Source organism: Triticum urartu, chromosome 3A, assembly GCF_056163025.1.
Source record: "Triticum urartu cultivar PI428250 chromosome 3A, HENAU_Tu73, whole genome shotgun sequence".
Classification (NCBI taxonomy): Eukaryota; Viridiplantae; Streptophyta; class Magnoliopsida; order Poales; family Poaceae; genus Triticum; species Triticum urartu.
Window position 1 is genome coordinate 10,887,272 of NC_141875.1, and position 25,458 is coordinate 10,912,729.

General features: G+C 45.6%; 3 protein-coding genes across 7 annotated transcripts; 1 reads left to right on the plus strand and 2 right to left on the minus strand.

The window, feature by feature from the left end:
- LOC125547589 (receptor-like protein EIX2) lies at positions 1 to 2,829 on the plus strand. The gene has a single exon (XM_048711410.1). It carries the CDS (start codon positions 1 to 3, stop codon positions 2,827 to 2,829), a length of 2,829 nt encoding a protein of 942 aa, XP_048567367.1.
- A 7,430-nt stretch (positions 2,830 to 10,259) lies between these two features.
- Positions 10,260 to 15,725, minus strand: LOC125542347 (beta-1,2-xylosyltransferase XYXT1-like). Of its 5 annotated transcripts, none has more exons than XM_048705346.2 (5): positions 15,292 to 15,725; positions 15,140 to 15,208; positions 14,829 to 14,903; positions 14,648 to 14,722; positions 10,260 to 11,565 (listed from the first exon to the last, which is right to left on the minus strand). In XM_048705346.2, the coding sequence occupies exons 1-5, from the start codon at positions 15,455 to 15,457 to the stop codon at positions 10,379 to 10,381; spliced, it is 1,572 nt and encodes a 523-aa protein (XP_048561303.1). In that variant the 5' UTR covers positions 15,458 to 15,725; the 3' UTR covers positions 10,260 to 10,378. The 5 variants fall into 5 exon arrangements, with proteins under 5 accessions (XP_048561303.1, XP_048561306.1, XP_048561305.1 ...); XM_048705349.2 differs by having other exon boundaries at positions 14,648 to 14,719; positions 15,140 to 15,205; positions 15,292 to 15,724; XM_048705348.2 differs by having other exon boundaries at positions 15,140 to 15,205; positions 15,292 to 15,724.
- A 3,338-nt stretch (positions 15,726 to 19,063) lies between these two features.
- Positions 19,064 to 22,753, minus strand: LOC125542346 (beta-1,2-xylosyltransferase XYXT1-like). Its single transcript, XM_048705345.2, has 5 exons — positions 22,355 to 22,753; positions 22,186 to 22,248; positions 21,914 to 22,021; positions 21,659 to 21,748; positions 19,064 to 20,407 (listed from the first exon to the last, which is right to left on the minus strand). The coding sequence occupies exons 1-5, from the start codon at positions 22,500 to 22,502 to the stop codon at positions 19,227 to 19,229; spliced, it is 1,590 nt and encodes a 529-aa protein (XP_048561302.1). The 5' UTR covers positions 22,503 to 22,753; the 3' UTR covers positions 19,064 to 19,226.
- Positions 22,754 to 25,458: the final 2,705 nt, after the last annotated feature.

The window sequence follows — 25,458 nt, forward strand, 5'->3', positions numbered from 1 at the left end:
ATGAGCATCGTCCTTAGATGCTTGTGCGTGCAACTAGCTATAGCCTCGTTCCTGCTCACACAAACCAGCTCCACTGAAGCCCATGGCAACAACACGGGCAGTTGTGCTGTGAGTGAGAGATCCGCCCTTGTCCGCTTCAAAGCGGGCTTGTCGGACCCTGCAGACCGCCTTTCGACGTGGCAGGGCGACCACTGCTGCCGATGGAAGGGTATCCGCTGCAGCAAGAGAACCAGCCATGTCATCAAGCTCGATCTTCAAGGTTCCTATGACAGCTATCTAGGAGGCAACATAAGCTCCTCGTTGGCTGGTCTAGAACGTCTAAGGTACCTCGACCTCAGCGGCAACTCATTTAGCGGCTTTCAGCTAGCAGAGACTTTGCCGTCTCTCCACCACTTGAGGTATCTAAACCTGTCCAGCTCGGGCTTTGTTGGAAGGATACCACCACAGCTGGGTAATCTCACCGACTTACGTTACTTGAGTCTTGGTGGTAACGCCGACACATACTCCACGGATATCACCTGGTTGTCGCGATTATCTTCCCTTGAACACCTGGACTTGAGCTCTGTGAACCTCAGCACCATTCCGAACTGGTTGCCAGTCGTGAATATGCTTCCTTCCCTCAAAGTTCTTCTTCTTACTAGCTGCCAACTTAACAACAGTCCTGATTCTCTTGTGCATTCAAACCTGACATCTCTTGAAACTCTCGACATTTCCTTCAACCTTGCCCCAAAGCGTCTAGCACCCAACTGGTTTTGGGGCTTGACTAGCCTTAAGTTGCTTGATATCTCATGGAGTCAATTTAGTGGTCCAATTCCTGACGAGATTGGGAATATGACCTCCATGGTAGAGCTCTATCTGTCACATAATAATCTTGTGGGCATGATACCGTCAAACCTGAAAAAACTTTGTAACTTGGAAACATTGTTTATACATGATGCCGGTATCAATGGAAGCATAACGGAATTCTTTCAACGGTTGCCTTCTTGTTCATGGAATAAATTTTCAGCCTTGGATCTATCTAACAACAGTTTGACAGGAAGCCTACCAACCAAGCTGCAAGAATCCTGGCTCAATCTGACCTTTATCTATCTTGGTGGAAACAAACTCACAGGTCAGGTGCCGCTATGGATAGGAGAGCTCAGAAAGCTAACTGCATTGAACCTAATGAACAACTACCTGGATGGTGTTATACATGAAGGTCATTTATCAAACCTAGCAAGATTGCAGAGATTGTTGTTGTCAGGTAATTCAATAGCCATCACAGTGAATTCAATTTGGCTTCCTCCATTTAATCTGACAATGATTGGACTCCGGTCGTGCCTACTCGGACCTAAATTTCCGATGTGGCTACGGTGGCAAACACCTATATACCTCGACATCTCAAATGCAAGCATCTCCGACATAGTTCCGGATTGGTTTTGGATAATGGTTTCCTCGTTGGACTCGGTTAGAATGCAACAAAATCAACTTCGTGGTTTTCTACCATCTATGATGGAATATATGAGGACATCCGCAATGGATCTCAGTTCCAATCAATTCAGTGGTCCAATTCCTAAGCTTCCTATTAACCTAACCTACTTGGATCTTAGTACAAACAAACTATCAGGGCTACCATTGGAATTTGGAACGCCACTACTTGAAGTACTTCTTCTATTTGGCAACTCAATCTCTGGCACCATTCCATCATCTCTGTGCAAGTTGACATCACTGAAACTATTAGACCTATCAAGAAATGAGCTCACTGGGTCAGCTCCTGATTGCATAGTCAATCAATCCACTAAAAACACAGAAAGTTTAAGTCTTAGTAATCTAAGCTTAAGAAACAACAACCTCTCTGGTGTTTTTCCTTTATTCCTCAAAAATTGTCCCGACCTCATATTTCTTGATCTCGCACACAATAAATTCTTTGGGACTTTGCCATCATGGATTGGGGAGAAGTTGCCATCTTTGGCATTCTTGCGGTTGAGATCTAATATGTTTCATGGCCACATTCCTTTGGGGCTCACAAAGCTAGCTAATCTTCAATATTTGGACCTTTCCAACAACAATATGTCAGGAAGCATACCAAAATCTATTGTTAACTGCACGAGGATGATTCTAAGCAGAGATAAATCTGATAAATTTAATGGAGTACTCAATTTTGAAGATGTTGTTTATCGCTCTGACGTTGACTACACAGAGAATTTCACAATAGTCACAAAAGGCCAAGAGAGATTATATACAGGAGAAGTCATATACATGGTAAATCTTGATTTGTCGTGTAACAATATCACAGGAGAGATTCCTGAAGAGATCGGCGCACTTGTGGCGCTGAAGAGCCTGAACCTATCATGGAATGCCCTCAGTGCAAAAATTCCTGAGAAGATTGGCGCCTTGGTGCAAGTCGAGTCTCTTGACCTATCACATAATGAATTGTTCGGTAAAATCCCTACAGGCTTATCGGCTCTCACATCATTGAGTCACTTGAACCTGTCCTACAACAATCTGAGTGGAGAGATACCATCTGGGAATCAGCTTCAAACACTTGATGACCAGGAGTATATTTATGTGGGCAATCCTGGTCTTTGTGGTTCCACGATCCCCAAGAAATGTCCAGGAATTGAGTTAATTCCAGCTACTCCGGAACATCATGAAGATGCGGGCAATATGATCTCGTTTTACATCGCCATGAGCTCTGGATATGTAATGGGCCTCTGGGTAGTCTTCTGCACCTTCTTGTTCAAGAGGAAATGGAGAATTTTCTGGTTCTCATTCTGTGACAGCTTGTACAACCGAGTTTATGTGAAGGTGGCTGTTAGTTGGGCTTCCTGGACAAGCAAAGATGGGTAGAACGTGATATTTCTATCACTGTTTTTCTTTGGTATATGCTGTCATGTGTGGGAATTTTATGATGTAGTATCATCTGATGTAAGTATTGTACAAGTGTATTAATAAACATGTATGTAATCAAGGCACCGGGCTAATGTACCCAGTCGACCAAGTTTGGTATTACCTTCGCTATGTACAAGTTTATGCATAATGACCTGCAAAAAAAAAAGTTCATGCATAATGAATAAACTTATCAGAGTGATCCAGAGCGCACATGCTTACAATGTCGTCCGCGCCTGAACGCAGCCACACCGCCGTCTCAATACAAGTACGAGCAGTTGTAGCTTAGCTTGTGACTAAGGGCATCTACAACACTCACCCGCAAACTAGCTCCGGCATCCGTCGGCAAACAGGCGAATACGGATGCAAGAGCCGGCCATCCAACGCTGTCTGCACATATTTCAACCATTATTTAAACTAACAGGATGAAATTCGTACAAAGACGAAGAATTTTTATATAAACCGGACAAAATTCATTACATTTCGAACATTTAGAAAGAAAAAAATGTGGTCTGGTCCTAAACCCATCCTCCACTATTACTTTTAGAAAAAATGGTGGTCCGGACGTAACAGTGATATAGTCGGGAGTGGGCGTAACAGTGGTCCGGACGCCCGCAAAGCCTCTCACTTTGTTTCTGGTTTACGGAAAAAAGAACCGAGTTGGATGACTTTCGAAAAACGGAACATGTTGTCCGGACGTATGCGAGCAGTTGGAGTCAGCATACCCTAACACTATTAGTTTCACGTCGAACACCTCTAAAGTTCGCTCGCGTCAGAAAATTTACAAGACAATCACACACACACACGGGAGTGACAGCGAGAGAGCAGATTGGCTGACCCACCATCCGGTCTACCAGCGTGGTACCTTCTGGTTTTACCAGTTTTGGAAACCTTTCAGAAGGTTCCGCTCTGGTTTCTTTCTTTGGTTTTTTTAGGGTCGCTCTGGTTTCTTTCTGATTCTGCGGTTTTCCTTTACAGTGTTTTCTGGTTTTTCACATTTTTGTTCCTTTTCTTTTTTTTCCGAATTTTCAAAATTTCGTACAGATTTTCAAAAGAATCTAAAATTTAAAAAAATGCCCGCACTTCAAAAATTTCACAATCTCAAATATTCTCGCATTTTCTAACAAAAATTCTAGCGTTAAAAAAATGTTCACATGTCTAAAACAAATCTGAAATTTTCAAAAAATGTTCATGTTTGTCAGCAATGAAAAAAGTTTTTAAAAATAGTTCATGTTGTTTCAAAACATATCCGCATATATTCAAAATATCACCTTCTAAAAAACTAATGTTCTTCTCCTCCAAAAGGCCGAAATAAATTTCACTTAAAAAACAACAAAAGAGTAAAAAAAAACTTAGATGAAAACAATAGGAAAAAATGTGATGGGCCAGCCAGCCCGGTTGTTTTCTCCCCTGAGGACGTATCTTGTGCACCGAAGCTTCTTGTGTTACCGGTGCACCGGATGACGGTTACACATTCAAAAATGTCAAAAAAAGAGTCCAAGAAAACGCACAAAAAATCCAAGAAAAAACAGCGCATTGACAGAACATCAATCTATGTTGTCATAAAAATAGAAACCAAAGTTCAAAACATTGCTCGAGATACAAAAATGGCAAATGTTATGTGAATGTGCTAAATTTTTCAGAATTTTTCAAATATTTGAAAATGTTCGTTGGTTTGCAAATAACCACTAAGTAATTTTCAGAGAATTGTTTTTTGAAATATTAAATTGCCCCTAACCTATTTAAAACAGTGGCCAAAACAGCCTATTTAATCCATTTGTATTAAAGTAAAATTCAAACTAATTCCCAAATGACCGCCGAGCGCAAGCACGATGGACGGGACGCGGTGCGTCACTGTGCACGCGGGCGCCGGGGATGCGTCGGACGTCGAGTCGAGCTGCGTCACCATGACGTTGGGGATTTTTTCCTTTTTCTCTTATGTTTAACCTTTTTTCTTTTTTCCTTTTCCATTTTTCATGTTCGTTTTGTGCTTTCCTTTTTCTTTATTTTTTCATTTTCCTTTCTTTTTCATTTTGCGAACATCTTTCAAATTCCTGAACATTTTTCGAAATAGTGAATTATTTAAATCATGGGCATTTTTTGAATTCGTGAACTGTTTTTAAAATCATGAATATTTTTTGAATATTTTTTGAAATCATGTTCATTGTGTATTAAAAATATTTTTTATAAAAACGTTTATATGATGTACTAAAAATATTCATTTGGTATTTCAAAAAAATGCTCATTATGTATTAAGAAAATGTTCGCTGGGTATTAAAAAAATGTTTATCATGTACTTAAAATGTGCATCATGTATTAAAAGTTATTTAGCATCTATTTTTTAAAACTGTTATACAACGGCTAGTTATGCATCGCGACATGCCCAGCCTCCTAACACCCATAGTGATTGTCTTTGGTGGGCACACATCCCACCCATCTGCTAGTTTCACTTTCTCCTGCGGTGGATAGCTGAGTGGCATAATTTTCGGAAGATCCGTTGCCTAGTTGGTGTTTGAAACACACTTAAGAGTTTTAAATTAGAGCTACCAAATGGAAGTCCAGATGGTGTTGTACACGGACGAACCGACGACAGATTCTTCTCCCGCTTGTTGCACGGACAGAACGTAGGCACAAGACCGCTACACCTTCGCTGGGTATCCTCGTGCTGGCTGACCATCATCATGTATAGCACGTGCATGGATTCCATAGAAACGGTATTAAGAAGAAGCGACTGGCTGGCAGATTAGTTAAGCTATGCCTTTGATAAGTTTAGTTATAAGGATGGGCCCTTCCCAAGGTATGTAGACCCCAAGCAGCAGCTTCTAATCAAATGTGATAAAGCTAATTAATCCACGGCCGACAGGGTTTTGTCTGATGCGAGAGCCGGCGATTATGCCTTGCTACTTTTGCTGGATTCCCTTCCCTCCTTTTGCTTAAAAAAAAGGGGCTGTTCCTATCTATCTAATCGAATGACAGATTGACAGTTTTTCTGCCAAAAGAACCGCAGAAGCTGGGCAGTAACAGGCAGTTTGCATTAGAAGACTGATAAGATTACGACAGATTGTGAACGCGTAGTGGTAATCATTGAAGACACGGTGTACTACTTTCTAATTTGTACACACATGGCGCCAACAAAATTTTGCACTATCTTTGATACACTACCTCTGTTCCTAGGTACTATAAAACGTTTCGGCAGTTCAAGGTCACTTTGTCCTAGCTAAATGATGTGCTTAAATGAAGAAAAAAGTCACACATGCAGCAGGCCGTTTCTAAATTATACTAGTGCGCACATGGGAATAATATACATAATAGTGCACACATGGGAATAATATCAAAGCAAAAAACATCGGTTGATAAAGAATGTAAAATAAAAAATATGAAAATTTTGTTCACAAATATGATTTTGATTGCTGATATCAGGGCCTCACTTAGGAAATTGATACATACAGTTCAAATTATTTGTCCAGGTTTCTGGGTTCTAAAAATGCTCAAGGTTCCGCAATGGATCAATCAACTTACTCTCAGTGATGATCAAGACTCCCAAAATGCCTTTTTTTCATGGTCAAAGATGCTCAAGCACACATCATTGTTGGTTTTCTCACATCATGCCATGCTTGGTTGTGTAACCGAATCTCGAAAATTCATAGGATGTTCCGCGAATGTGGAACCAAACTTGGATGACTTTATGTACAAATGCATTATTCATAATGAAAACAATATCATTGTATGTGTCTAAAAAAATATGTCATACTTTCGTAAAAAGATGGAATCTACTACCAGATAAAGAAGTGATAATGGCAAAAAAATACTTCCTTTAGGTAATCTCCATGACTAGAAGGTTGTGACGTTGAGATATCAGGGGGTGTGCATTTGTATCAAAGATTATTAGAAACCAATGGTGGCTCAAATGTGCTCCCACGGAAAATCGATCGGCCGAGGAATGAGAACACTAACTTGAACTCCAGATTTCTATGATTGTGTTTGTATTTGAATTAAGAAAAGAGCAAGATAGTAAAATTGTTCCATGCCTTGATAAAAGTATAAAGAAATACGGATAACAATGTAGGTACATCACCACCACCGCCAGAATTATGCACTCACCCATGGATGGGTATCACAACCTTCCTCGGCGTTCAATTGGTTTCAATAATATGTATTTTTTAAAGTTGTCAATAACAGGTTTCAATAACATATTTTTTTTAAAGTTGTTAATAATGTATTATTGTGTCTGATAGTATGATATGTGTCAGCTGAGATGTGCATTATTCTCGATTAATTTAGCTCCGTGGGTAGCATCTTATTTTTTAAAGCCCATGGCAACGCACGGGCATTCTACTAGTATACATAATAGTGCACACATGGGAATAATATCAAAGCAAAAACCATCGGTTGATCAAGAATGTAAAATAAAAAATATATACACTCTGTTTTCTATAAACAAAGTTAGGCAACGTGTGATGACCGTACCAAGGACGTGACATGGTAGATGGCGTCGGTGTTACAATGGCGATGTTCTCTCAACTCAGAACATGAGTTCCAATGTGCCCCCTTGTATAATTAGGCAGGACGAAGTGTTATGCTTTCTACTGAAGTGCTTGGTGTGTCTATTAAGTTTGGAATCCCTGTCGAGCGACACTTTAGTACCAACATTTGTGGAAGTGAGGGCCACTATATGCTTGACAATCTGGAAAACTAGAAATAGCGCTTGTTTTGATTGAAAAATTTCCTAATGAGCCATCTTCTGTGGTTTTCAAATTGTGCTTGATTTTGAAATCTTGGACCATGTTGCAGAAAAGCCAAGACAGAAACTTTTGCCAATATCCATGGATGGAATCGTCTTGCTAGAAAGATTTGCAGCTGATACTAGGTTATCCTTGACTGGAGTGTTTTTGTTCATGGTTTTCGGGGCATCATTCCTTAAGCTCCCGGGAGATCTGTGTTACTTTAAATAACAACTTTCTGGTGTGCTTGCTGGTTGACTTTGCCTGCGTGCAGTACTGATCTAGCGTGTCCGTTTTTTTTTCTCGTTGTCTAGCACGTTTAGCATGTGCGCCTTTCCTTTGCTTTGTTATGATACTTTATAGAACTTGTGGGGGGTTTCTCTAATGAAAATCGACAAAAAGGCTCGTTGTTTTTTTCAAAAAGAAAGTAGCAACATTTCGCCATTTTGGTAAGTTTCAATTCACTTATTATGTAAAGTAAATCGACCAATATAGCACCAACAAATTCCTATATGTATTCTTCACCAAATTCAGTGGCAGTAAAATGCCCCGATTCATCATTATATACTAAAAAAGAAAAATATGAACTCCTTTGCAGCTAGCGGATGTACAAACGGTCTGTGTCGTCATCCCTCACAGGCAGGGGCGAATCTAGTAGGGGGCTTTAACAGGCTTGAGCCCCCCCTCCAGCACTGCAAGAATTTTTTTTACTACTAGTTTCATGGCTCAACTAAGCCACTTGCAAGCCCAACCCAACAGATATTGGCATGATACAGGCTTTGAGCCCACCCTCCAGTTTCTGTCTAGATTCACCACTGCTCACAGGCATGTAACCCTAGCTACTGTTGCCGGAGATGGTCGAGCGCGAGCGCGAGCGTCGGCGCGAACCTTTGGACGTTGACGCGCACGTTCTGCTTGCCAAGGTAGTACTCGGCGACCTTGTCCCAGCCGCTCCGGTGGACGGAATCGGGGTCCTTCATCGCGGGGTGGTCCGGACTATTTTGGCATCTCCAACGGACCCGGGGAGGGGGGGGGGGGGGCATAGATGGTCATGATTTTCTACGCAAAAGGAAGGTCAAGGGCTCAGCTTCTCGTTGAAATAACAAACATGGACGATGAACTGTCGGCAGATTCTTCTCCCGCTTGTTGCACCGACAAAACGGAGAACTATGCAGGCGCAAGACCGCCACACCTTCGCTGGGTATGCTTGATGGTGCTGGCCATGTACTGGCTGACCATAATGTATAGCACGTGCCAGGATTCCATACAAACGGTATTAAGAAGAAGCAACTGTAGCTGTCAGATTAGTTAAGCTAGCTTAATCAGTACCGTACTACAGTACTAGTTTACGCCTCTGATTAGTTATAAGGATGGGCCATTCCCAGGTATGTAGACCCCAGGCAGCAGCTTCTAATCAAATGTGATTAAGCTAGTTAATCCATGGCCGACAGGGTTTTGTCTGATGCGAGAGCTGGCGATTATGCCTTGCTACTTTTGCTGGATTCCCTTCCCTTCTCGCTTAAAAAAAGGTGGATTGGTCCTATCTAATCGAATTACAAATTGACAGTTTTTCTGCCAAAAGAACCGCAGGAGCCGGGCAGTAACAGGCAGTTAGCATCAGCAGCATTAGAAAACTGACGACATTACGACAGATTGCAAACGCATAGTGCTAATCATTAGACATGGTTGCTACTTATACACGCATGGCGCCAAAAAGAATTTTGCACTTATCATCGTTAATACTACATCTGTTCCTAAAAATAATACACAACAGCGCACACATGGGAATAATATCAAAGCAAAAAAAAACCATCGGTTGACCAACAATGCAAAACAAAAAACATACACTCTGTTTTCTATAAACGAAATTGGGCGACGTGTGAAGACCGTAGGATGTGACATGGTAGCTAGCGTCGGTGTTAAGATGGCCATGTTCTCAGAACTCATAACATAGTGTTATACTGTCTACTGAAGTTTTTGGTGTGTCTATTAAGTTTGAAATCCCCGTCGAGTGACTCTTAGTACCAACATTTGTGCAAGTGGTTGTTGTGCTTTTGATTGACTAGACCACCTAATGGGGTTTCACGTATGATAGAGTGCTAGTTGCACTCCTTTCTTAGGAACCAAAGCCGCCTAGTGCTTAGAAGGGGGGCCAATATATGCTGGACAATCCGAAAAACAAGAAATAACGCTTGTTTTGATCGAATATTTCCTAATGATCCATCTTTTGTGGTTTTCTGTGTTTGATTTTTAAATCTTGGAGCATATTGCAGAAAAAGCAAAGACAGAAGCGTAACTAAAGCTGGGGTGCTGAGGATCAAGAAGGTGTTGCCCGAAGCCTTCTTGTTCATGGTCTTTGCGGCATCATTCCTTAAGCTCCCGAAAGATCTGTGTTAGTTTAAATAACAACTTTCTGATGTGTTTGCTGACTGACTCTGCTTGCATCCAGTAGTGCTATAGAGTGTCTGCTTTTTCTACTTGGCTAGCAGGTATAGCTGTTTGGCATGTGCGCCTTTCCTTTGCTTTGTTTTATGATGATACATTGATGCTTTCTAGAACATGTCGCGGTTTCTCTAATTAATGAAAATCAACGACGAGGCTCGTTGTTTTTACCAACCAGACATGTCGGTAAGTTTCTATTCACTTCGGTAAAATATAAATCGACCAATATAGTACCAACTTTTTCCTATATGTATTATCTCCACCAAGAAAGAAAATGTGAACTCCTTTGCAGCTAGCGGATGTACAAACGGTCTCTGTCGTCATCCCTCACAGGCATGTAACCCTAGCTACTGTTGCCGGAGATGGTCGAGCGCGAGCGCGAGCGTCGGCGCGAACCTTTGGACGTCGACGCGCACGTTCTGCTTGCCAAGGTAGTACTCGGCGACCTTGTCCCACCCGCTCCGGTGGACGGAATCCGGATCCTTGATCGCGGGGTGGTCAGGCCCCAGCGTCTCCAGCAGCGTGCTCTCCTCCACGGAGATGCTGTACTCGAGGTACCGGAGCCCCATGTTGGCCGCGGGGTCGCCGAATTCCCTCTGCGCCATCGGCTCCAGCTTGCCGTAGGGCACCACCTGGATCACCACCGCCCCCGGCGGCAGGAACGCCGAGTTGGTCAGCCCGGCGCCGTGCACGCCGAGCAGCACGTCGAACGAGTTCACGGAGAGGGCCAGCTCTTTGACGCGCACGTTAAACCGCGGGTCCGCGATGGTCACCTCGAACCCGGCCTTCTCGGCCGCCTTGACGATCTCCGGCACGTTGACGAGCTTCCGGTAGTGGCCCCGGTCGAGCAGCATCAGCCGCGGCTTCTTCATCTTCTTCCCGTCCACCGGCGGGCTGCTCTTCTTATTAGTCAGGCGGATGGGAGCGGCGCGCGGCAGGGAGTAGGTCTCGCGGAGGAAGGCGGTGAAGTTGAGCATGGAGAGCGGGACGCCGCCGGGGACCAGCTCCGGCACGATGTTGAACTCCTTGTGCATGTTGAGGCCGACGGTGACGTGCCGGAAGCAGCGGATCTGATCGTCGTGGTCGAGGTCCAGGACGTCGTACTTTGTCAGCCGCCGCACGACGGCCTCGTACTTGCCGAGCCACCAGGGCTGGATGTTGCCGGCCAGGAGCTGGACCTCGCCGCCGTACCGGCGCGACGCCACGAAGAGCGGCACGAGCGCGTCGCTGAAGTCGTGGAAGTAGTTGCCCAGGTGGCCGCCGAGCGCGAGCACGATGGCCGGGACGCGGTGCGTGACCGTGCACGCGGGCGCCGGGGACAGCGCGGACGTCGAGTCGAGCTGCGTCACCGTGACGTTGGGGATGCCGGTCATGTTGAAGCGGGCGTAGGCCTGGATGCTCCACTCCCGGCGCTCTGGTCGGGACGTCGCCGGCACGAGGGTGACGGTGTGCGCCGTGCCGTTGGTCCGGACGTCACCGAAGACGTCGCAGGTGTAGGAGTAGGGGCTCGCGATGCACACCACCTTGCCGTTGTCTGCTCAAAAAAAAAAAGGCACAGTGATTTGTCAGCTTCACTGATCATTGAGCATTTTATTGATCAAGTGAAATTAATTGATATGTGCCATGCAAATGAATCAAGTCTTAAACTGCATTTCTCTTCCTTCATATAATTGATTTGCACGTGCATATTACATCTTGGCTGATGATGTTAACCGTCCGGTCTAATTTTGATTCCATGTTGTGCGCGTATCTTAAAATGAGGGCATTAGACAACTCAATACATCGACTTAGCTACACAAGAATCTTTAGGTGACCTATGCACAAATTTATATCCTTTTCATGAAGAAGCAAAAACATACTCCCTCTACCCAAAAATAAGTTGTGACACTTATTTTAGAACAAAGGGAGTGTATTCCAAAGTTTGTGCTCCGCCTCTCTACTTCGATACTCCCTCTGTATCAAAATATAAAATGATTTTTGGCTCTATGATAGTATAAAAAACGTCTTATATTTTGATACGGAGGGAGTACCAGAAATATTATATCCTTAAAATCAGTAGCCCCAAGCCTAGTAACAACGTTCCTGCAATTGCCTCTTAGGCCTTGTACAATGCTAGACGCTTAGGAAGGTGCTTAGAGAAATAAACTGGCTTTTTCGTAGCACCGCTGCCTATTTTTATAGGAGAGACGTTTAATTAAACGCATGTCCTGTACAAATAAGCACCAGTGTTTAAAGAAAGCCTGGTTTATTTTTTCAAGCACCTTGCATTGTACAAGGCCTTAGAAAGGAAAACAATTAAGCTAGCTTAGCCCAGACGTAACCCATTGTTAGCTCCGCAAGGGACGGAGCTGCCTGGACTGGGTCAGCTGACCCCAATGACTTTTACAGATCCTTCACTACATCCTACTACCTCTGTTTTTATAGATGTAAGACGTTTCGACAGTTTAATTTAAACTGCCACAACGTCTCACATTTAGGAGCATAGGATGTACTAAATTAGCACCAAGTGTTGTTTCTTTGTGAAAGTTGAACCTAGTGTAATGTAGATGACGCCATCAGATTTATTTTCTAGCTCCACCCCTACTTAATAGTCAAACCGTGAACTATTTTTTATGTCCAGAAGTCCCTAAAGTAGTAAGATTAGGTTTGGTAGTGCTAGGTCCAATACAAGGAACTTCTTCAGCACAAAAATCCATATGGTCCCTAAAGTGGTCTAGACTCGTTATTTGTCCCGTTGAAAAGTATTTTGACAATGATGTGTGAGTTCATCGCTTAAGCTAGCTCAGCCGAGGGCGTAAACCCGTTGCTAGCTCCACCCCTACTTGAAATAGTCAAACCGTGAACTTATTTTTATGTCGAGAAGTCTCTAAACTCTAAAGTGGTAAGATTTGGTTGGTATTGTTAGGTCCAATTCAAGAAACACCTTCATCACAAAAATCCATATGGTCCCTAAAGTAAAGTGGTCTGGACATGGTCATTTGTCCCGTTGAAAAGTATTTTGACAACGATGTGGGACGGCTTCATGCAAAAATAGGAACAAAAACATGAAACATGAAAAAGGGGAAATAGCTAGGAACAAAAATGCAAAAGAAGGAAAAAGATTGACATGTCAAAGTTTCATGTATTTCTTGAAACTCAACTAATTTGTAGAAAGGGGTAATTGTACTCCTACTGTTTGTTTTAAGGAAGGAACTTACGGGATGACATGGAGGCCCACCATCAAAATGGGGAGGGTGGGGTGGTTTGGAAATCAAGGGGTGTTATTGGGGATAAAGACATATACATCTGTATATTTATTCTGTAAGTCGAGCATTATTATTGTAGAAAATAGGGGCCGTACAAAAAATGTGCTACTATCTTTTTTGGACAAATAGAAAACATTCACACATGAAAAAACTATCCCCCATTTTTATTGTTTATCGTCACAAAAAAACAGATGCTGGCACAGGAATGGACTAAATTCAGACAATTTTGACACTTGAGGGGGGGGGGGGGTTAAATAGCCTAGTTTCATGTATAAAATTGATACAAATACTCGTACTACTAGTGACCAACAGATACGTACTGTGCATCCAGCATTATTACTCGTACTACTAGTGACCAGCATTATTACTCGTACTACTAGTGACCAGCAGATACGTAATGTTACTAATGATTTTCTGGAGGAGTTGGTTTGTCCGGAACGAGCTAGTTCATGCTAAGCCTGCCCCACCTATGGAAGTCTCTCTAAGATTTCTGCAAAGCTATCTGGTGTCCTTGGTTGGTATCAAGCAGAATCCACAGGCTGACCCAGCCAAAGGCAAAACTTATATCGAATGGAAAGATACAGTGAGAAGGGGGGAAAGCGTTGGTGATCAGGACGAACGGAGTTGGACTACGCCCGAGCCGGGGTGGTGCAAATTGAATACTGATGGATCTTTTGTTGCGTCAGAACAAGCGGGTGCGGGCATGATCTTACGTGATCATCGCGGGGCTATCAACTTCTCGTCATGCAGGGTGTTGTTTTCGTGCAGAGACTCCCTTGAGGCGGAGTTGTGCGCGTGTATGGAAGGCTTGTCCCTTGCCTTGCAGTGAAGCGAGTTGCCGATCGTGGTGGAGATGGACTCTATCGAAGTGATCTCTCTCATATCAAGCTTGGATGCGGATCGCTCAGCTTACTCTTCTATTGTTAGAGAGATTAAGCACTTAATGGGTTTAAGGAAGACTTGTATTTCTCATATAGTTAGATCTCAAAATAAAGCTAGTGATTGCTTAGCAAAGTTTGCTAGAACCCAAGGCAGGACCTTGACTTGGTTAGGAGCTGGTCGAGATGAAGTAGTGGAAATAGCATCTTATGATTGTAAAGACATTGTGATTGAGTAATGCAATGCTATTTCTCCCGGAAAAAAAAAGATACATACTGTGCGTCCCAAAGCTAATCGGATCGAATCAGCACAATTATAGCAGCATTAGTGAGCAGGCAGTAGGTACACAGAGTACGTCCGAAAGCTACGCGAATCGAATCAAACCAATATGCTTGTATATATTTTCTTCTAGCAGAGCAGGAACAAAATGCGACATCTCATCACACTAATTGTGCTGCTAGTTTAGTTAGGGGGAAGGAATATTGGACATACCAAACGGCTTGGCCGCACCGTCGTCGTCTCTCTTCCCCACGCCGCGCGCGCGGCCCTCTGCTTTCGGCGGCCCTGCTTTTGGTAAAAACACAGCCCCCTTTCGCTCACTCATTCCATCCATACCATCCCATGCCATGCCATGCCACCGACAGCAAGAAGGAAGATATTTATTTTTACTTACCCGTTTGCTGCTGCTGCTCGTGAGCTGGTCTGGCCTCCGCCTTGCCCTCTCCTTCTCGACCCCCTTGCGTAAATCCTAGTCAATTTAGCCATGATTCCATCAGTCAGAGAGGCACGCCTCACTGTTCCCAAAGACGGGAACAAGTTGACTTAATTGTGTGGGTTCTTTCTTTCCACCACGCCGGCGCCGGGCCCGGGCGGACGGCGAGGTAGCGCGGCATTAATCTCCATGGAACGAATGAACTAACAGCAGTAGTGCTTGAAATTGGACGGCTGAGAATTATAGGGCAGGGGGTGGCGATGGGTGCTCACCTGCTTCGCCGGCGCCGGGGGACTTGACGGCCTGATGCTTCCTGTGCGGCGGCGTCGTGGGGACAGCTGCTGCAGATGAACAGTCAAGAACCGATAGAAGGAACCAATTGGGACAGTGAGCGATGTAGTAGCGGAGGGAGAAGAGCACGCACCGACGGGGGAGGTGACGGCGAACTGCTGGGAGACGACGAGGTAGGTGAGGAGCACGAGGAGAAAGCCGGCGACGAAGCACAGGTTGAGGTGCCTCTGCGCCCAGCTGCTCAGCAGCCCCCTCCCCCCCGCCGCCGGCGCCGCCTGCTTCGCGTCGACGCTGACCATCTCCGCCTCCGCCTCCTCCTCTGTCTACCGGCCGCGGCCGGGTTGGATCCTTCCTTCCTTCCGGCGGTGCGCCGCACGGGTTTCTTGCTCCCTTGAGTGGCCGACTGGCGTGGCTGCTGGTTCACATGGGGTGGGAGAAAGCCAGATGATAGCTGGGGACGGGACGGGACACAAGGCTACAAGCGAGACGGTGTTGCATGCAGATGCAGAAGCAGTGTGGCAGTGGAGACTTCTTTGGCTTCGATTGGGGTTCCAAAGCCTCCGCGTCCGCTCGTTTTATCGGTGGTCATTTGTACCCATCCGGCCAGCCGGGCGGCCCCTTTTGCACTTACGCCCCTAGCAGTACACTACAGTGCACATAGCACCCAACCGAGCGGCTCGATGGAGAGCAATTAACTCGAGACGTGAGCGGTGAGCCCCCCCCTCCTCACCTCGCTGGCCACGCATGTGTCCTCCCGTCCTGCCCCATGCATCCGACCCCAATCATTCATCTCACTCTCGAGTCTCAACCATCCCGACCGTGACTCCACCGACGAAACGTGTCTGTCTTTCTTTATTTCTTTTATTTTATCATTAGTATTACAAAAATGTACCACTAGTATACGAAAAAAAATATACTGGCGACCAGCGAATCGATCACAAGTGCAAAAGGAAACAGTGACAAACACGCTCTGCAGCACAGATTAGGAAGCAAGTGACACCTCACCTCACCTGGGATGGGCCTCCTGAACAGAAATGAGAATCCGAGTTGCGGTGAATTATGGGCTGCTGCCTGCTTGGATGGAGTGATCTCATTGGTTAACGCCGTACATGGTCCGTAATGGTCTACGCGAGATTTGGCCAACCGGCGAGGGGATATGCGCGAAAACATGTGTTCCTGTCTGTCAGTCAGCCTGTACTTGCTCCCATGTCTCATGATTAGCACTCCACTAATGCGTTTCCTATCCTATCAACTCTCCAACGCTAACCCAATGTGGACCCAGATACCGCCAAACCTCCGTGTTTCTTTCTTTGGAACCGCCATTCGCTCCGCTTTATAAATAAAACCACACCGTCAAACGGTACATGGTGTTGAGAAAATCATCATAAAGACTGATTGTATGTGGCTTGGTCGGGGTCTCTGGCTTTAGATGTTAGGCTTGGTGCGATGTCTGTTTGGTATTAGGATCGGACCATCGGCACTCCTTCATCAGGTAGATAGCAGCAGCGATAGTTGTTGCTAAGATAGTGCCTTCAGACTATCTGATGTACTATTTTGTAAGGTCTTTGTGAATAATTAATAAAATGGCTGCATGCATCGCTCAGATGCAGAGGCCGGGGATAATCCTCCTTTTCTAAAAAAAATCATAAAGACCGATCGAAAGAAAACCCAACATAACACGCCAAACACGCAATCAGGACTATGCTACTAGACGCCTCCAGCAAGCAGCCGAGATGAAGCACAAGAGAGGCCGGACCACCACAGGACGCAACCAAGGTTGGCAAATGAAGCTCCAAATCATCACGAATACACCGTGGCGACCCAGAGAAACCCACACTCAACGGCGATGCCGTTGTCACCGTGACACCCCGAGTGGACAAAGGTAATCTCACCTTGAGCGTCGGCAAAGGGTGGGGAGAGATGATCTCACCGTTGCCACCTCGAATCCTGCCTTTTCCGCCGCCTACACGATCTCAGGCACGTTCACGAACTTCCGGTAGTGGCCATAGTGGAGCAGCTTCAGATGCGGTTTCCTCTTCTACTGGTCCTCCGGCGGGCTTGGGGTAGGGTGTAGGCCTCGCGGAGGAAGGCGGTGAAGTCGACCATGGAGGCGGGGGGGGGGGGGGGGGGGGGGGGGGCGTTGGGGACCAGCTCCGGCACGATGTCAAACTCCTTGTGCATGCGGAGCCCGACGGTGACAATCCGGAAGCACCGGATCTGATCGTCATGGTCGAGGTCCATGACGTCGTACTTGGACAGCCGCCACACGATGGCCTTGTACTTGCCAGGCCACCACAGTTGAATGTTGCTGGCCAGGAGCTGGACCTCGCCGCCGTACCGCCGCGACGCCACGAGCAACGGCACCAGCGCATCGCTGAGCTCGTGGAAGTAGTTGCCCGTGAGGCCGCTGAGCGTGAACACGATGGCCGGGACGCGGTGCGTCACCGTGCACGTCGGTGATGGTCACCTCGGTCGGAAGACGGAGCCCTTAATTATGCTCAGCAATCGATGATACACCATTCAAGAGACCATGTGCAAGTATTGCTACCACTTGAAACAATGGAGATTCAAAAATGTTGACCTTGAAGAGAAGGAGTTGAATGCCGATGCAAGGATGGTCGTGCATGTCGTCCATCTTAGGATGTTGAAGCCCTTGAAGGAGCAGTTGGAGATGGCCAAGAAGGAAGCGGATGGCGAGGAGGAGCCGGCAACTGAGTGAGCGTGGAGGCTCAAATAGCCGGTCTAGCAGGGCCAACAAATCCCCCTTTTTCTGCTCGGACAGTCGGACTGGGATACTTTTGTCATCGGGCATGTCAAAACTATGAACATCGACCTTTTAGTTGCAATTGGACGCTATGTATTTGAATTTGAAATTGGCAGGATATGGACGGATGTTTAGGGCATGCGGTTGGATGGCTGGCTCCTCACCCATATCTATAGATTGGTCTGAACCAATGCGCTCACGGATACCATCTTCATTTGAGCTCGGCGTTGGAGATGTCCTAAATGCATCAAACTTATGTGGTATACCATTAGGCATTCAAGCTGGTGACCATACGTATTGACATTGCGATGCTGGTACAAGTTGGACACAAGGTGGATGACTAGCCATGCAAGGCGCACAAAAGTGCAGTAAAAGAAAAGACATTTAATTTTTCTGGTCATGAAGAGAAAAAACAACAATTTTTATTTCCTTGACAATTGCGACGTGTGAGGTTGTTTTTTGTCGAAATCATACCTCGATGAAGATACCATATGAAAATTTTAACTTTTAGTGATACTTTTAACCCTTTTTTTTTTGTTATTGTCCACTCGAACTTAGTGTCTGCAGGCATCCCGTAGATACTTGTCTACCTAAATACCCCACGTCCTGGCAGATTACTGTGGTATTCGTCCCGGGCCTTGCGTCAGCTGGATCGAATCCAAGCAGTCTAAAAAGGTGTTGCCATGACGAGGAAGGAGGACCAACCAAATTCGTCTTGAGTCTTGACAAATTCTCCCTCCGTCCCAATTTAATACAAAGTTAAGTTATTTATTTTGGGATGAAGGGAGTACATTAAATGGGACGTGCACAACACATGGGCGATGTATGAATTCTATCGCGAACAATGCGACAAAAGGTTGGACATTGTTCACGAAGCCTTTTTGCTATCACTTTGCCAACAATTCTGGTTTTATAGTAATCCAACCTATACAGGTGTGAAAACCTTTTGGCAGTAGGAAAAAAAGAGCACATATAGTAACAAAATGGATCCGTAGTTGACTTGATTAATTTTCATGTGAGTGAGAATTGGCAAAAACGATGTATTAACAGCTTCCAATGCAACTTTTCGTTGAGTTTTGGCGCAGTACGAAGTTTCAAACCCTTGATTTGTTCAGTAACTCCTTACCAAACACATTGCATCTATTGAAACAAGTTAATTTTTCTATTCACTTGAGGTAAATAAATCAACCAATATACCAGCAATTCTTCTATGTATGTATGCTCCACCCAATTCAGAGGCCGCAGAATGCCCCGAATTTGTACCAACAAAAAAAAAACAAATTCTCTGTGGCCGATGCAATCTTCTACTTCTGCCGGAGATGTTCGATGGCCAACGCGAGCGTGGGCGCGAAGCGCTCCACGTCGACGCGCACGTCCTGCTTGCCGAGGTAGTACTCGGCGACCTTGTCCCAGCCGCTCCGGTGCACCGACTCCGGGTCCTTGATCACGGGGTGGTCCGGCCCCAGCATCTCCAGCAGCGTGCTCTCCTCCGACGTGATGCTGTACTCGAGGTACCGGAGCCCCATGTCCGCCACGGGGTCGCCGAAGTCCACCTTCGCCATCCGCTCAAGATTGCCGTACGGCACCACCTGGATCACCACCGCCCCTGTGGGCATGAACACTGCGTTGGTCAGCCCGGCGCCGTGCACGCCCAGCAGCACGTCGAACGAGTTCACCGACCGGGCCAGCTCCTCCACCTGCACGTCGAACCGCGGGTCCGCTATGGCCACCTCGAACCCGGCATTCTCCGCCGCCTTCACGATCTCCGGCACGTTCACGAACTTCCGGTAGTGGCCACGGTGGAGCAGCATCAGCCGCGGCTTCCTCTTCTCCTGGTCCTCCGGCGGGCTGATGCCCTTCATCAAGCTGACGGGCGCGACGCGCGGCAGGGAGTATGTCTCGCGGAGGAAGGCGGTGAAGTCGACCATGGAGAGGGGTGTGCCGCCGGGGACCAGCTCCGGCACGATGTCGAACTCCTTGTGCATGCGGAGCCCGACGGTGACGCTCGGGAAGCACCGGATCTGATCGTCATGGTCGAGGTCCACGACGTCGTACTTGGAAAGCCGCCGCACCACGGCCTCGTACTTGCCGAGCCACCACGGCTGGATGTTGCTGGCCAGGAGCTGGACCTCACCACCGTACCGCCGCGACGCGATGAACAGCGGCACCAGCGCGTCGCTGAAGTCGTGGAAGTAGTTGCCCGTGAGGCCGCCGAGCGCGAACACGATGCCCGGTATGTTGTGCGTCACCGTGCACGCCGGCGCCGGGTACTCCGCCGAGGTCGAGTCGAGCTGCGTCACCGTGACCTCCGAGATGCCGGACATGGTGCGGCGGGCGTAGGGCTGGATCTTCCACTCCCGGCTCTCCGTCTGGGTCGCCGGGACGAGGGTGACGGTGTGCGCCGTGCCGTTGGTCCGGACGTCGCCGAAGACGTCGCACGTGTCGGAGAAGGGGCCCTCCGTGGTGCACACCACTTTGCCGTTGTCTGTATAGCACACAAAAGATGAGCAAAAGATACACAAATCATGAAGCATTTCCTTCCTTGTGAAAATATAAAGAAAATTCCAATCAGCAAAAAAGAATGATTAATCGACCATTTTTGTTGAAGATGCACTGATAAATCAAATTAAATCCTGGAACTAAATCAGGAAAAATCAACTAACTTTTGTGTTGTGAAGTCCCGTAAGTGGTCAACTTTTCTTTCCACCCAAGACTTTCTCATACTTGGTTGGTGTTGTTAGGTCCGATGCTAGAACATTTCAACACAAAAGTCCCTAAATTCCCCAAAGTAGTCAACACTTGGTCCGATGCCCCATTGAAAATTCTTTGGGAAAAGCATAAATATTATTTAAAAACTCAATTCAATTGAAAAAATAGAGGAATTTTTTTTTGAAGATAGGACATAAATATGAAAATGTTATTTGTTTGGAGACTACAAGTTCTCAATGAAAATTTAGTAGGAAAAAAGTTGAAGATTTAGTAGAAAACATGGTGGAAATGTAAAGTTGGAAAACTGAAGAACGAAAGTGCAATTTTAGAAGAAGAAAAAAGACGTAATAACAAACAAAAGTTATAGAAAAGTATGAATATTTTGAAAATGAAACAGAGTGAGAAAGCAAACCTAGTATTGACGAATCCCAAGAATTACATAGCTTCCCAAACTTTGTTCTTTGTTCTTTTGCTTTTATAAATTCATCATATTTTTTTCAGTTACTTATTAATTACTAGAACATTTACATCGTATTTCCCCCCTTTTTATTATAAGGAAAACAGCTTATTCGGTTGCCATGCATGCATGCGAAACTGCTGCCACGTCATTGTCAAAACAGCTCCGAGTGGAACAAGGGACAAAATGCAGATGATTTTCACACTTGAGGGGCCCAGCTTAAAATATGGCAATTGCCTAGTTTCATACTCCGTCCCAAAATTTTTGTCTTAGATCTGTCTAGATACGGATGTATCTAATACTAAAGCGTGACTTGATACATCCGTATTTAGACAAATTTAAGATAAGAATTTTGATACGAAGGAAATAGTAAAAAAGAATGATTAAATAACATGAATGATGGTCCAAACATGCTAGTGGCCATACACGTACGTAGACATACGTCCGGAAGCTAATCGAATCGAATCAAGACATTTATATACAGTATTTCCGAGCAGGAACAAATGCGTCATCACATCACAGCACATTGATTTTGCTTGTTTAATTAGGGGAATGAATATTGGGACGTACCGAGCGGTTCGGCAGCGGTGTCGTCTCTTTTGGGGGGCTCTTGCTCCGTCGCCACCGTGTCTTCCGGCTTCTTCCATTCCGGCTCCGCATCTGGCAAAACAACGGCTCGCTTTCGTTCATTGTTCCATCCATCAATTCATTTGAAAATGCAGGTAGAGATCAACCGTTCTACTTCTACTAGGAGAAGATACGAGAATACTATGCCACTGGTGAAGTCTGAAGCAGCTTGTAATCGGAGTATATGTATGCATTTACCCGGCTGTTGCTGCTGCTGCTGCTCCTCCTCATTTGGAGTTTCATCACCGGAAGAAGCGTCCACAGGTTTCGTCTCCGCCTTCTCCTCTACTCGAGCCTCCGGCGTCCCTGGATTAGGAGATTACCATGGCGCGATCAGATCAGTAACAAAGCGGACGCATGAGCAGATCGATCGACGTTCCCAACATGCTGACTTGGAACGAATTCTTAACCGAGTAGTAAATTAATTTTGATTGGGAACTACTAGGACGTAGCGTGAATCGAATCCTCACCTGTTTCGCCGGCGCCGGGAGCGCTGATCGCCTGCTTCCGGTGCGGCGTCATCGTGGGCACAGCTGCAGATGTACATGGAGAATTAAGCAATGGAACAGTCGAGCGACGTGCTAGCTAGGCGCGAGGGAAGATTTGTTGGTCGGTCAACCACGTGCGTACTGTACGTACCTTCCGGTGAGGTGATGACGAACTGCTGGGTGACGACGATGTAGGCCAGGAGCACGAGCAGGAAGCCGGCGACGAAGCCGAGGTTGAGGTACCTCTGCGCCCAGCTCCTCACCAGCCCCTTCCCATGCTTCCCCTCGCCGGCGCCCATCTCCCTTTCCTCTGTCCCTCCTGGCCGGCACCTCGGCGTGTACACAACAGGCAATCCTCTCGTGCGACCGGCGACCTGTTCCGTCACCGCGCACGAGGCCGGCGACGCGGTCGAGCTTTCTTCTTCTTCTCTTCCTCCGCCCCTTGTTTCTTCGTCGACGGTAGACAACTTTACATGAAGATAGAAGAGAGACGGGGACAGAAATGCGGGAGGCGTAGTTGCGGTGTAGGACTTGGCTTGAGGCTGCTGCTGGCTTTCTCCTCCCTTCCCTTTTGTACCCATCTGACCAGGTGGCACCTTTCGCAGTTGCACCCTTGGGAGAGCAACCAATTTGCACCGGCGGTTGACCGGCGACGAGGCCGGATAGTTGCTCGTGCCTGGGCGAGGTCGGCCTATGATTGGGGGTTGGTTGGGCCCGTGATCTGTCCATCATCACTTGTACTTAGGCACGTCGCTGGTTTATTTTACGGGAGCGTCTAGGAAGCAGTCGGGTGCTCCCTAGCGTTTCCTGGCAGCCATCCAGAAAAGGTAATTTTCTGTCCCTTCTGTTCAGGATAGGAAAGTACCTGGCCCCCGCTCCTGATTCCCGCAGCCACACATCGAGCGGGCAAATCACCTGGTCCTCCCTTTCGTCCGATCCCTCCCCCACCCCTGTGCATCTTCTTTTCTCCTTTCTCCTCACCTAACCCCCAGCCCCATCTTCTTCTCTCCCAAGCAAAGAAGGACAGCACGCCCTTCCCCTCACCACTTCCAGATCTAAGAAAACCATCACAGCCATCCAATGGCGGCTCCATTGATGTTTCTTCTCTAGGCGCCTTGTTCCTGATTGCCTTGCAAAAAGGCAAAAAAACAAGGCAAAAAGGTTAGATTTAGCTCATCTTCCAGATCCCCTTCCTCTTTCCCCACGATTTGTACAAGGCTTCAGTTGTGCAAAACATTGTGTAAAAAAGATGTGATGTTAAGTATGTTTAGTCTGCTGTTTGGGCAAGTTTCAGCCCCCTGATTTGGGCAAATTTAGTCTGATGTTAAGCATCATATTTCTTCCCAGTTTTCAAAATCTATTTGCAAATCTGTTGCATATGAACACATTTATAAATCTGTAGGTGCTGATAGTAAATGCTGACAAGAATATTAGGAAAATATAATGCCTTAAGCAAGAAAAACAACTGAGCAAAAAACAGTACTTATAAGAGGATGAGAAACAAACAGATCATGATCTATTTCTGATGTGTTCCGGTTCTATTAATTGCTTATAACCGTGCAAAAATAAACATTCTGTTTGAGCAAAAACAGTGCTATAATGAGGCAACTAAGTATATGTCTGCACAAAACTTTGAAAACTTATGCCATGGCAAAACATGAACACTTTTGAAACTTATAAGACAATGAATACTAACATCACTATGGCTTATTGGAGCAACTTACATTATAGGATTAAGCAAAAAAGCATAATGATGTCAAGGCAACTCTTGAAGAAACTAGAAAAAGATTCCTCTTGGACATTTGTTTCCATTATTCCTTGATTTCGATAGTGAAAACACACTAGAAGAAAATAAATGTAACTAAACTTGCAACTAAAAAACAAGAGACAGTTGCGTAGTACAATTTACCTTTGTTGTATCATATCCTTCACCATGATCCAAAAAAAGTTGGAAAGTTGCCAGGATACAGTGGCAAAATTATTAGTATTTCATCCTGCAAAAGAAGGAAAAAGCCAACAAGAAAATCCATATACCAACAACTATCTCAGCTGCGAAACATTACTTCAAAACATACTAAGCATATCCAAAAACACACAAACTTGCTGCTGTAAAAGATGAAACCTAAAAATGTCAACTTAAGTTCTTTCTAACACACAAACATAAGTACTGAAAGCAGAAATAGTCTGAATATAAAAGAGCAATCATGCCCATAATTCTAACTTAAGTTTTTCCTAACACTAAACATGCTCTAATCTCTCTGAATTGGGAGTGAATTCCATTCTGAAGACACTTCAAAGTAGCACTTCTATGGCAGTATGCTTGCTTCCCCAAAATCAAATGTTGCCTGCGTTTAAAGAAAAATAAAATAAGAAAAATATATTATGAAACACAAAAAACAAAAAGCCTATGTTATGTTTATATGTACAAACATGGTTCATTAATACAAAAAAAACCATGCATATCCTGAAAATAATATATTGCCTGGCATATATAGTTTGACTTGCCTGATTATATGGTTTGGGTTGCCTGATAGTGAACTTTGAATTGCCTGGTTATGTTCAATTGCTATCTTGTGAATCTGGTGTGCTTGCGTTGCTGTGTTCTTTGCTTGCCTGAGTTTAGTGTGATACTAGCTTGCCTCAACAACGTAAAAATTGCTTTAATTTTTCTGGTTGAAAAAATGCACAGGTTGAACATGATTGAGCTATTTTTGTGTGCTTTGGTGGGTGAGCTATTGGCTTGCCTGTATTTACTGTGCTATTTGCTTGCATTCCTCTGCTGACTTGCTTTACTTTTTCCCATATTCTCAATAAATAAACAGGTTGACAATGATTGACCTGAATGAAGAACCAGCTGAAAATAATGATGATCCATTATACTGTACACAACATGCTGCTGGAAATGCAGAATTTGTGGCGGAATCACCTAATCCCCCTATCATCCAAAGAGTCGATGGTGCTGCTACAGAAGCAATGGAGATAGATGGGCAGTCAAGTCATGGGGGCTGTGCTCCGGGCAGTACACAAGTACCTGCAGCTATAGCAGCTGGGAGTGATGCTCATACCCTTGATCGCTCAGGTGCTGCAGGTGATACCGGTGGCACTGTTGGTAATGGTTTGGGTGCTGAAAATGATGATGAGGCTTGGTCACAGCCCAAGGAGCCTTACGTGGGTATGAGGTTCGATACTTTGGAAGATGCCCAGGTGCATTACAATGCATATTCCTTGCAAATGGGGTTTTCAATCAAAATGAAT